At 46.9% G+C, this 12370-nt stretch overlaps 1 protein-coding gene across 4 annotated transcripts in view; it reads left to right on the top strand.

Annotated features, from left to right (window-relative positions):
- Positions 1–12370, top strand: part of ARHGEF1 (Rho guanine nucleotide exchange factor 1) — a 108355-nt gene that overhangs the window by 92203 nt on the left and 3782 nt on the right. For all 4 annotated transcript variants that reach the window (XM_088453195.1, XM_088453194.1, XM_088453196.1 and 1 more), the window contains 5 exons: positions 3213–3317; positions 6076–6143; positions 7171–7332; positions 7448–7651; positions 8483–8607. In XM_088453195.1, coding sequence (XP_088309321.1) covers positions 3213–3317; positions 6076–6143; positions 7171–7332; positions 7448–7651; positions 8483–8607 — 664 coding nt within the window. The remainder of the gene's footprint in view (positions 1–3212; positions 3318–6075; positions 6144–7170; positions 7333–7447; positions 7652–8482; positions 8608–12370) is intronic.

Here is a 12370-nt window from a genome sequence, read left to right as displayed (position 1 = left end):
CCAGAGAGATTTAGTAGACAACAACCCATGAGGTCACTAGTAACCTACACTTAAAACTATAGATGTGTCCTCCTACATTACTGCAGCAGTCGTGCCAAACAGCCCTTCTCGGCACTCCCAGGTCATGTGCGTCTTTTGTTTTTGCTGTTGTTCAAATGAGAGTCTTAGGTGCAACACAATGCGACAACACAGCTTCACAAGACGGCACTGATTCATTTGATATGCAACACTTGTATATTGTGTACGGCTAAGTCTTACTCTGTATATGAAGTGTTATGATGCAGCGACTGCGGCTTTTTTCCACGCCAAGGTCCGTTGTGCTTTGTATACAGACTCCGTCACACGCAGATACACAAGTGTTGTTTGATAATCAGTGCAGTCTCCTGAATATGTTTGCGCATATCATTGCGACTGAGATGCACATTTGAGCAAAAAAGACGTTACACCGCGCTCGCGCCGCCTGGTGTATTGAGGCGAGGTGCATGAGGACACATCTCTATGTCTGACATATGTATTCCCCTGTGATGGGCACGGTTTAACGAGGAGCTTTTTTTGACCTTTAAAAAGGAATATATTTTCTTTCCTAATATAAAAGTTAGCAAGACAGTCTGTGATGTGCGCGCGGTATGCCTACAAAAGTCCTGAGCGCTAGAGAGACCCAAATTCTCTATTGTGGACAATTAGATATAAACAGATTGTGCAAAGCGCTCACCTTATGTGTTCTATATATTCAGTCTCATGCATGTGATGCTATAGTAAGCTAAAGAAGTTCTGTATATGGGATAGAATGAGGAAAAAAGCTCGCACATGGGCCCTGATTCAGAGCCGGACGCTCTGACAGAGCGCTCGCTCTGAATCAGGGCCGTCCCTGCTCCTTTTTGGAGCGGCCTCCCGGCCCCTCGCATAGCTGCGGGTGACCAAAAGCGGCCAAAATGATGGTCGAGACCATCGCGACCATCAGGCTTGCGACGAGACCTTGCGGTAGGGTCTCGCTGCCGCAAGCCCAGGAGTGCTTTTGGCTCTATCAGAGCCAAAATCACTCCCACTGACATCACTAGTGATGTCAGTGGGGCCGGACCCAGACGGTAGGCGTTCCCATGGGTACGCCTCCGTCTGGGCAGCCACGCCCCCGGCACGCCCATCAAAGGGGGCGTGCTGTCAGTCACCATCGACAACACGCCCCCTTTGTTGCGAGACCCTTAATGACGGCTTGGCTGTCGTTATTCGGGTCTCGCGCATGCGCACGACGGAGCCGCCTCCGTCGTGCGCACGTGCACTAGGGCACCATTGACTCGTTTGCGAGCGGGTCTGACCCAGGCCCATGGTACCTATGGTCACGTAGGTACACTACGGACAGTCTGCTCCCTCAAAGAGCTGACTCACTTCCCAGGTCACCAGGGGTGTAGCCAGTTTTTTTCAGTTTTGGTATTTTCTGTTTTTGGGTTCATTTTGAAATTTTTTGGTTATCCCTACATTCCATTATTTCTATTTTTCATTTTTATTATTTCCATATGATTTCCTACTTTTACTAATCAGGAACATCGTGATTTTCGTTTAACATAATAAACCAGTGGTTCCTAAACTGTTCGCCACGGCACCCTGGGGTGCCACGGGACACTTGCAGGGGTGCCTCAGATTGGTGGACCAGCACCAAATCAAATTATTTATGGTCAATGTAATGTAAATATGTGGACAAACAGAAGCACCAACCTGTCATCCACCACATAACTGAGCCTAAGGATGACAGGTCAGCACAATTTACTTCACTTTACTACTTCACTACACTTTTTTCTGAATTTCTCAATAACAAACTTTTGGCTTAGGGGTGCCGTGAAAACAATTCTGATGCACTAGGGCGCTGCGATTCCAAAAAATTTGGGAACCTCTGTAATAAACACACATTTAGTGTCAAAGGTATATTCTGTTTTTTCTTCCTCATTCTATCCCACATACAGAACTTCTTTAGTTACTATAGCATCACACGCATGAGACTGAATATATAGTACACATAAGGTGAGCGCTTTGCGCAATCTGTTTATATCTAATATAAAGTTAGCCAGCTGGCCCCATGTAGTCCTTACTGAGTAGTTAATCCATGCAACCCATAGGTGGTGCTGTTTGCTTTCTCCTATGTATTAAATACAAATACCAAGGGCCAGAGCCGTAACTAGACTTTTTGGTGCCCTGTGCCAGTAAGAGCACTGGCGGCACCCCCCTCTCTATTTTTCAAATAGGGACATAAGACACGTTACAAGAAAAGGGAAGTGGCCTCATGGGGAAGGGCCGATCCCGTTGTACCACTGTTATCCAGGGGTTGGTCATGGGATGCCGATGCTCTGGATCCAGGTGGTCAAAATCCTGACGCCAGCATCCCAACCGGGTTAGGATACCGACACCTGTCGGTATATATCCTAACCCCTCCCCGCACCATGAATCTCCCCGCTAGTGCCTAACCCTTCCTATCCCCCCACTATTTACTTTCGGGATGCCGGCTCTGGGATTCTGACAGGTGTCGGGTTTCCAGTGCTGGCATCCCATGTGCCGGGATTGTGACTACATCCCGTTATTCAGGTGTCACTGCTGCCAAATACAGTGTGAATCTAATGGCGGCATTGATGATGCTGGGGAGGAGATGGGGGAGGCCAGGAGATGCTGGGGAGGAGATGGGGGAGGCCAGGAGATGCTGGGGAGGAGATAGGGGAGGCCAGGAGATGCTGGGGAGGAGATAGGGGAGGCCAGGAGATGCTGGGGAGGAGATAGGGGAGGCCAGGAGATGCTGGGGAGGAGATAGGGGAGGCCAGGAGATGCTGGGGAGGAGATAGGGGAGGCCAGGAGATGCTGGGGATAAAAGAAGAGGAAGCTACAAGTGAGAATGATTGATTATAAACAAAACATTGACAGGCCCAAACAGCGCCCCCTGCCCTGTGGTGCCCTGTGCCATGGCACAGGTCGCACTACCCTAGTTACGGCCCTGCAAGGGGCAGAACTTGGGGTTATGTGTAGCTGCTGCTCTGTCGCCATTTCCAGCCAATCTTTGACTTTTCATTTCCAAACTGTTAGTCTGTAACACATGAATTATCCATCAGTGACCTAGGCAGGTGCCTAGCACCGATGTCCGCACTGCTGATTGTATTGTATGTTAAGGTAAAGTTGTTATTACCAGCCAACAGTGTACAGGACTCTTGTGTTGTGACACCTCTGTCTTCTTACAGCTGGGTTACGCTCATCAGTCAAAATACTGGTCCCCTGGAATCTTCTGCTTGCAAACCAAGACCTTCCTATAGTAACCCATCCATGCTTCCTCAGAGCCCCACCTAGTAAGTGCTGTGTGCAGGCATGTGCATGACATGTGCTGCCACTTCTCCTTAAGGATGTCATATGTCACTTGGTTGTATGTAAACTTGTGTACTTGCTGTATACTTGTTGCTTCTTTCTGTGAACTGTTTCATACTTCCTACCAGTGATTTGTGTCTCTCCTATTGTATGATCACTGTGCACACCCATAGTAACCATGGAACATACACAGCAGGTAATATAGCGTAAATACCTAGTACAGAACATTACTAAAGCATCCCAGACTGGGTAGTAGAAGTAACAGGTGGGGGAAAGATATAAATTCAGCACTTGATGGTCCTGTATACAAGCTATGGACGAGCAAACAGTGTGCACAGGGTGTGGGTGTTGTGTACAAGCTGCGGGTGGTGTGCACAAGGTGTGGGTGTTGTGTACAAGCTGCGGGTGGTGTGCACAAGGTGTGGGTATTGTTTACAAGCAGTGGATGGCGTGCATAAGGTGTGTGCGAGCAAACCGTGTCCATAAGGTTTGGGTGCTGTGCGGAAGGTGTGGGTGGTGTGTGCAAGGTGTTGACAAACAAAAGGTGTGGGTGGTGTACGCAAGGTGGGCGAGCACATAGTATGCACAAGGTATGGGTGGTGTGCACAAGCCAACCATGTGGGCGGTGTGGACGAGCAAACTGTGCACAAGGTGTGGGTGGTGTGAGCAAGGTGTGGACAAGCAAAAGGTGGGGGTGAGCACATAGTGTGCACAAGGTATGCGTGGTGTGCACAAGACAATGATGTGGGCGGTGTGCGCAAGGTTCATGATTCAGAGCCACTCGCGAGCGCACTGCGCTCGCAATCGGCTCAATGTTTGGCCACAGCGCATGCGCCACATCCAGTGTGCGCATACGCGAGCCCTGCCGAGCGACTGCAGTTCAGTCGCTACGGGGCTCGCTACAAGACGGGGCAGCTGTCGATGGTGAGTGACAGCTCGCCCCGTTTTGTAGGCGGGTAGGGGGGGTGACTGCACAAACGCAGCATTCCCTTAGGAACTATTAGAGCAGGAGGACACTACTCACACCTTGTGCACACTACTCACAAGGTGTGAGTAGTGTGCACAAGGTGTGGATGAGCAAACGTTGTGCACAAGGTATAGGTGGTGTGTACAAGCAAATGGTGTGGGCAGTGTGCACAGGGTTTGGGTGGTGTGTGGAAGAGCAGACGGTGTGCACAAGGTATGGGTGGTGTACTCAAGCAAACGGTGTGCACAAGGTATGGGTGGTGTACTCAAGCAAACAGTGTGCACAAGGTGTGGGTGTTGTGTACAAGCTGTGGGTGGTGTGGACGAGCAAATCCTGTGCACAAGGTGTGGGTGGTGTGGGCAAGCAGGGCCGGATATTTAAATTAAGCGCTCACACTGCGTCGCTAAAGGACGCCCACTGTGTGTTGGCGAGTTATGGCAAAGTGCGCTCGCAAGTGTCTGAAAACGCCCCCTTGCCTCTCGCTACACACGTCATCTCCGGGAAATGTATGATTAATCGGGGCCATCGTGAGCCATCGGAGCTGCTCGCAGCCCTTGAGGTTGCCTTTCCCCGTCGCAAGCACTGCGATCAGTGCGGGCTGAAATACATACAAGTGCCGTGAACAATGACGCTACTTTTCTAATTATGCACGCCCTTCAAACGGCGTTTTGGGGGACTGACACGCCTGCGTTCGCAGCACCCCTCCCCCGTTCACAGGCACCTTCCCCTGTTACCACCCACAAACAGCACTGTCTGTCACTCAAAGTAGCGACCTGATAGTGGCCTACGAGCAACCAAAAGCAGATCGCAACGAATGGCTTGCGCACCCGCACCGTGAATTATACGCATGCGCAGATGGGCGAAAATCGCTCACAGCGAGCGGTTCTGAATCAGGTCCACAGTGTTCATTATATGTACAATGTGCAATCTAGTCACTGCTATATTACTGTATGTTACTATGTACAAGCCATAACCCCTCACAGTATGTTCTGAGATCCTGTCCCCATGGTCACTGCTATATTACTGTATATTACTATGTACAAGCCATAACCCCTCACAGTATGTTCTGAGATCCTGTCCCCATGGTCACTGCTATATTACTGTATATTACTATGTACAAGCCATAACCCTTCACAGTACGTTCTGAGATCCTGTCCCCATGGTCACTGCTATATTACTGTATATTACTATGTACAAGCCATAACCCCTCACAGTATGTTCTGAGATCCTGTCCCCATGGTCACTGCTATATTACTGTATATTACTATGTACAAGCCATAACCCCTCACAGTACGTTCTGAGATACTGTCCCCATAATCACTGCTATATTACTGTATATTACTATGTACAAAGCATAACCCCTCACAGTACAATCTGAGATCCTGTCCCCATGGTCACTGCTATATTACTGTATATTACTATGTACAAGCCATAACCCCTCACAGTATGTTCTGAGATCCTGCCCCATGGTCACTGCTATATTACTGTATATTACTATGTACAAGCCATAACCCCTCACAGTACGTTCTGAGATACTGTCCCCATAGTCACTGCTATATTACTGTATATTACTATGTACAAACCATAACCCCTCACAGTATGTTCTGAGATCCTGTCCCCATGGTCACTGCTATATTACTGTATATTACTATGTACAAGCCATAACCCCTCACAGTACGTTCTGAGATCCTGTCCCCATGGTCACTGGTCAGACTAGTTCTAATCTCCATCATTTTCCATTGTGGGTGAAAACATTTAATCTCATTGTTTTGCAGTTATCATGAACAGCTGCTGACTAGCTCAGAGAATGGAGGCTCCATGAAAGATTCTGTTGCTAAGGATGGTAAGTGTTCCCACGTCATACAGATCTCGTAGTTCCTCACAGTCGCCTGCTCTGGATCATACTGGGCTCTGATCAATCCCTAGTCACTTCTCATCTATCTTTGACATCTTTGCTGTTTCTTTTATGTAATAAGGTAGGGAAGACGGCAACCCAGAGTGCAATCTCTAATCGCATTCACCTGGAGGGATGTTCAACAAATCCCCCAGTGTGACCATTTGGGAATTTAGTTTCGTAGAGGATAGGGAGGGGGTCCTGCCGGAGTTCTGCCTCCATTTATTTTCTCAACCACTTGCCTGGCATGGTGGCATTGGATGGGTGGCACCTGATCACCCGTTGCTGCAGACCACACTCAGAGCGGGCTGATGTATGATTCTCCGCTGTTCTGTGCTATATGGAAGGGGGTCAATGGAAGGGGGAACAATAGAGGGATCTGTAATCATTGAGGGGGCAGGTAGAGATTGTGGTGGATGTGGTGGAGGAGAAGTTATACTACTGGGGGCATCAAAGCCTACACGAATCAACCACAGGAGTGGGGGGATATTATCTGTAGATATCAACATTATTGGGGAGAAGGGGGTGGGGGTGATCAGTGGATTCTATCAAAATGAGTACAAAATGCTAAAGGATTGAGGGGGGATGATGCTAAAACGGTCACCTAGACAGGCCCACAGGGTGCTGCTGTTTTTGCAAAAATATTATTACATTTTTTTTTAATTAAGTCGTATTTGCCTAATTAATTAATTTAAAAATCTACAATTTATGAGACTTTTTTTTTTTTTTTTTTTTTAAATATTTGCCAGTTAAGTGATTAATCACTATCTGTAATGATCTGTACGCAGAAGTCATTTTAATGGCTTGTGTATTTCCTTCACACAATCCCTCCTTGGACATTTAGGCTTGTTGATTATAGCGTTATGTTCTTGCTTCCGCTATGGCAAGACTTGTGACTCCCTCTCTTCTACCCACATATCCCAAATCATGGTCTGGTTTCCTGTGTTGAGTCCTGCTGCCCTTCTTGTCTCCACAGAAAAGGAGGAATCCATGGAGGATGTGGGCTCGGGGCAGGAGGAGAACACTGGAGTCCAGGCAAACCTAGCTGGGCATCTTCTGGACCACAATTTTCAGACTTACGATCTGAACCGATACACGAGCACAACAGGGAACATAGCCAATGAGGCGCTAGAGGAAGGTGAGGAGGACAATGGAGGAGTTCTTGGATGTTCAGGAAATTAAAAAAAAACAACAACAACAAAAAAAAACCTAGAGGTCATTTCCTTCGCTCAACCCCTTTCTCCTCCTCTTAGTGTCAGTGCTGAAGAGGCTACTAGTACGTAATATCCGCCTGTCTGCATGTCTGGATACAGAGTCGCTCTCAAACCTGGACAGCTGGTCTGACTCTCCTCAAGAGGAGGCTGGAGTGCCTCAACCTGGGCAAGACGAGAAGGCCTCCAATGGAGACCAGGAAGGAGAAGACTCTGAGAGAGAAACCAGAGAGCTGGGTGAGAATGGTGAGTCCTGGTTCCGGGTGTGCAGGTTGCAGCAACGGGCTACTTGATGGTTTCGAAGTGTACCCATTAACCTACCCACACTTTAGGCAGCCATATTGCAAAGCTGTATTCATAAGAATGCATACAATGCGTTGTATCCAGTCGAAGGCAACTAGTGGTCATTAAAGCTTGAAGCACGGTTATGAAAACTGGTGTACAAGAATCCAATCAGATTCTGGCGTCTTTGAGGGGGTATTTTGTTTTATTTTTTTTGTTTTTTAATTATTTATTTTGTATTATGGTGTTTTAGTGCAGTTTACTACATAAATACCAAAGCTGCTATCTGGCTGTTCTACGTAGCAACAGCTCTTTACTGTCCACCAGTTGTCAGAAATATTCTCTAGTGCTAAGTGTGAGGTCCGGCATAGGTGTGGAACCTCGAGCCTTTCTTTCTCAATCGCTCGTGGAGGACTGGTGTGAGAGGTGCCCTTCTACTGCTTTGTAATAACGTATATAGCATAATAGTGTTCATTCTAGCACCCTGCACCTGTCACAACCCACACAGTTCCTCTTTCCTCCCTGGGTGTAGCGCACTGCTCTGCTGCTTCTAGCACACTCGGGTCTGTGTTTCAGCAGTTTGTTGCATCAGCCAAGTGTGCTAGAAGCACCAGAGCAGAGAGCTACACCCCAGGCAGGAAAGAGGAACTGCGAGGGATGTGACAGGTGCAGGGTGCTAGAATGAACACTAGCATAATTCACTTAGCTATGGAACCGTAGCCTTGGATGTGATCATCATGGAGGTACCATAGAGAGCGGAATCCACTAACCTCTCCTGTTGATTTCTGCCTACAGGTCAAGATTTGGGAACAAGAGATGTTGGGGAGTCTCTATGTGCTCCCATTGTTTTGTCTCAGGAACAGTCTGAGGAAGTCAGGAGACACATCCATCTACTGGAGCAAAAGGTCCAGCAGCTCAAGGCAAGTGTTTATACATAAGACAGAGAAGGAGGAGGAGGAGGAGTACTGTGTAAGGGCTTGTTATGATCCTTCATCAAGACTGGTTACGTGTGCTATACACGTAAGCTGGTGGTGATATAACCTCCTCCAGCTCTGTCATTTCCTGAGTATGTCATGTCTAAGTAGATGGGAGGGGCTAGGCCAACCTGCAGCCAAACCGATTATTTAAACACTAACAGCAGCACAGAGTAGTGGGGTTGGGGCTCCCGTCAGACGGGTACAAAAAACTGTGCAGTCAAACATCTCTGAATTGAAATTTCATGCGTCCAACTTGTCAGTAGTCAGGAATAGATGGAGATCTAGAATAAGGTATTACCCCCATTTAGTCAGCGTTGTAACTCTTTCCCATAACGAGTCAACTGCAGTCAGGTGCATAAATATTGGGACATAGAGAGCACACGCGTGCACACACACCAGAGAGAGAGCACACGCGTGCGCACACACACACCAGGGAGATACAGCGCACACAAGTAATTAAGCACACAGGTAGTAAGAGAGAGGCTAGGTCAGTAACCTTCTGTCAAACAGAAAGACCATTCTTCCTAATATACAATGTGACTTTCTATACACAGATGACAACATGGATTTGGGGACATTATAGGATTCCGATCTGCTAACTTACAGGTGATGATCTCTATTTAGTACAAATAAAGAGAAGTTCCATCCATAAAAATGAAGGTTAGCAGAAAATTATAATGTTATTGTACGTTCCCTCAAGACAACACAAGTTCCTGTTTGATATCACAAGAACGGGAGGAGACTATAGTGTGCAGCCACAAGGAGTAGTATAGAGCACTGCAATGTGCAATGCTGCGGCCTGAACTACACACATTATTTCCCTTACTAGCTGCCACACATAGTTACAGCTTAACAAAAAGAACACAGAACATGATTCCTGGGCCATCCTATGCTGCCTGAGCCATTGCATGAGTCACTACAGATATACCGTCAGGTGCATAAATATTGGGACATTGACTGAATTTCATATTTTGGCCTCTATGCACCACCACAATGGCTTTGAAATGAAACAAACAAGATGTGCTTTAACTGCAGACTTTCAGATTTAATTTCAGGGTAATTACATCCAAATCAGGTGAACGGTGTAGGAATTACAATGGTTTCTATATGTGCCTCCCACTTTTTAAGGGGCCAAAAGTAATGGGACTATCAACTCAAAAGCTATTTCATGGAAAGGTGTGGGCTATTCCCTCGTTATTTCATTATCAATTAAGCAGGTAAAAGGTCTGGAGTTAATTCTAGGTGTGACAATTGCATTTGGAATCAGTTGCTGTCGACTCTCAATATGAGATCCAAAGAGTTGTCACTATCAGTGAAGCAAGCCATCATTAGGCTGAAAAATCAAAACAAACCCATCAGAGAGATAGCAAAAACATTAGGTGTGGCCAAATCAACTGTTTGGAACATTCTTAAAAAGAAAGAACGCACCGGAGAGCTCAGCAACACCAAAAGACCCGGAAGACCACGGAAAACAACTGTGGTGGATGACAGAAGAATTATTTCCCTGGTGAAGAAAAACCCCTTCACAACAGTTGGCCAAATCAAAGAACACTCTCCAGGACGTAGGTGTATATGTGTCAAAGTCAACAATCAAGAGAAGACTTCACAAGAGTGAATATAGAAGGTTCACCACAAGATGTAAACCATTGGTGAGCCTCAAAAACAGGAAGACCAGATTACAGTTTGCAAACAACATCTAAAAAATCCATTACAGTTCTGGAACAACATCCTATGGACAGATGAGACAAAGATTAACATGTACCAGAGTGATGGGAAGAGAAGAGTATGGAGAAGGAAAGGAACTACTCATGATCCAAAACCTACCACCTCATCAGTGAAGCATGGTGGTGGTAGTGTCATGGCGTGGGCATGTATGGCTGCCAATGGAACTGGTTCCCTTGTATTTATTGATGATGTGACTGCTGACAAAATCAGCAGAATGAATTCTGAAGTGTTACGGGCAATATTATATGCTCATATTCAGTCAAATGCTTCAGATCTCATTGGACGGCGCTTCACAGTGCAGATGGACAATTACCCGAAGCATACTGCAAAAGCAACCAAAGAGTTTTTTAAGGCTAAAAAGTGGAATGTTATGCAATGGCCAAGTCAATCCCCTGACCTGAATTCGATTGAGCATGCATTTCACTTGATGAAGACAAAACTGAAGGGAAAATGCCCCAAGAACAAGCAGGAACTGAAGACATTTGCAGTAGAGGCCTGGCAGAGCATCACCAAGGATGAAACCCAGCGTCTGGTGATGTCTATGCGTTCCAGACTTCAGGCTGTAATTGCCTACAAAGGATTTGCAACAAAGTATTAAAAAGTGAAAGTTAGATTTAGGATTGTTTAGTTTGTCCCATTACTTTTGGCCCCTTAAAAAGTGGGAGGCACATATAGAAACCATTGTAATTCCTACACCGTTCACCTGATTTGGATGTAATTACCCTGAAATTAAATCTGAAAGTCTGCAGTTAAAGCACATCTTGTTTGTTTCATTTCAAAGCCATTGTGGTGGTGCATAGAGGCCAAAATATGAAATTCAGTCAATGTCCCAATATTTATGCACCTGATTGTATATCTGTAGTGACTCATGCAATGGCTCAGGCAGCATAGGATGGCCCAGGAATCATGTTCTGTGTTATTTTTGTTAAGCTGTAACTATGTGTGGCAGCTAGTAAGGGAAATAATGTGTGTAGTTCAGGCCGCAGCATCACACATTGCAGTGCTCTATACTACTCCTTGTGGCTGCACACTATAGTCTCCTCCCGTTCTTGTGATATCAAACAGGAACTTGTGTTCTCTTTTGGGAACGTACAATAACATTATAATTTTCTGCTAACCTTCATTTTTATGGAAGGAATTTCTCTTTATTTGTACTAAGTAGAGATCATCACCTGTAAGTTAGCAGATCGGAATCCTGTAATGTCTCCAAATCCATGTTGTCATCTGTGTATAGAAAGTCACATTGTATATTAGGAAGAATGGTCTTTCTGTTTGACAGGAGGTTACTGATCTAGCCTCTCTCTTACTAGCTGTGTGCTTAATTACTTGTGTGCTCTCTATCTCCCTGGTGTGTGAGTGCACACGTGTGCTCTCTCTCTGGTGTGTGTGTGCACGCGTGTGCTCTCTCCCTGGTGTGTGTGTGTGCACGCGTGTGCTCTCTCCCTGGTGTGTGTGTGTGCACGCGTGTGCTCTCTCCCTGGTGTGTGTGTGTGCACACGTGTGCTCTCTCTCTGGTGTGTGTGTGCACGCGTGTGCTCTCTCCCTGGTGTGTGTGTGTGCACGCGTGTGCTCTCTCCCTGGTGTGTGTGTGTGCACGCGTGTGCTCTCTCCCTGGTGTGTGTGTGTGTGTGCACGCGTGTGCTCTCTCCCTGGTGTGTGTGTGTGTGCACGCGTGTGCTCTCTCCCTGGTGTGTGTGTGTGTGCACGCGTGTGCTCTCTCCCTGGTGTGTGTGTGTGCACGCGTGTGCTCTCTCTCTGGTGTGTGTGTGTGCACGCGTGTGCTCTCTCTCTGGTGTGTGTGTGCACGCGTGTGCTCTCTATCTCCGGTATGTGTGTGCACACATGTGCTTTCTCTCTGGTGTGTGCACTCGTGTGCTCTCTATCTCCCTAGTGTGTGTGTGTGTGTGCACGCGTGTGCGCTCATCTTCCTGGTGTGTGTGTGCTTGCTCTGTCTCCCTGGTGCGTGCGTGTGCTCGCTCTG

The sequence above is a fragment of the Taudactylus pleione genome, unplaced genomic scaffold (genome assembly GCF_031769625.1).
Source record: "Taudactylus pleione unplaced genomic scaffold, aTauple2 ptg000572l, whole genome shotgun sequence".
In the NCBI taxonomy this organism is placed as follows: Eukaryota; Metazoa; Chordata; class Amphibia; order Anura; family Myobatrachidae; genus Taudactylus; species Taudactylus pleione.
Note: the sequence above shows the minus strand (reverse complement) of the source record. Positions and strands in the feature narration are given on the sequence as shown.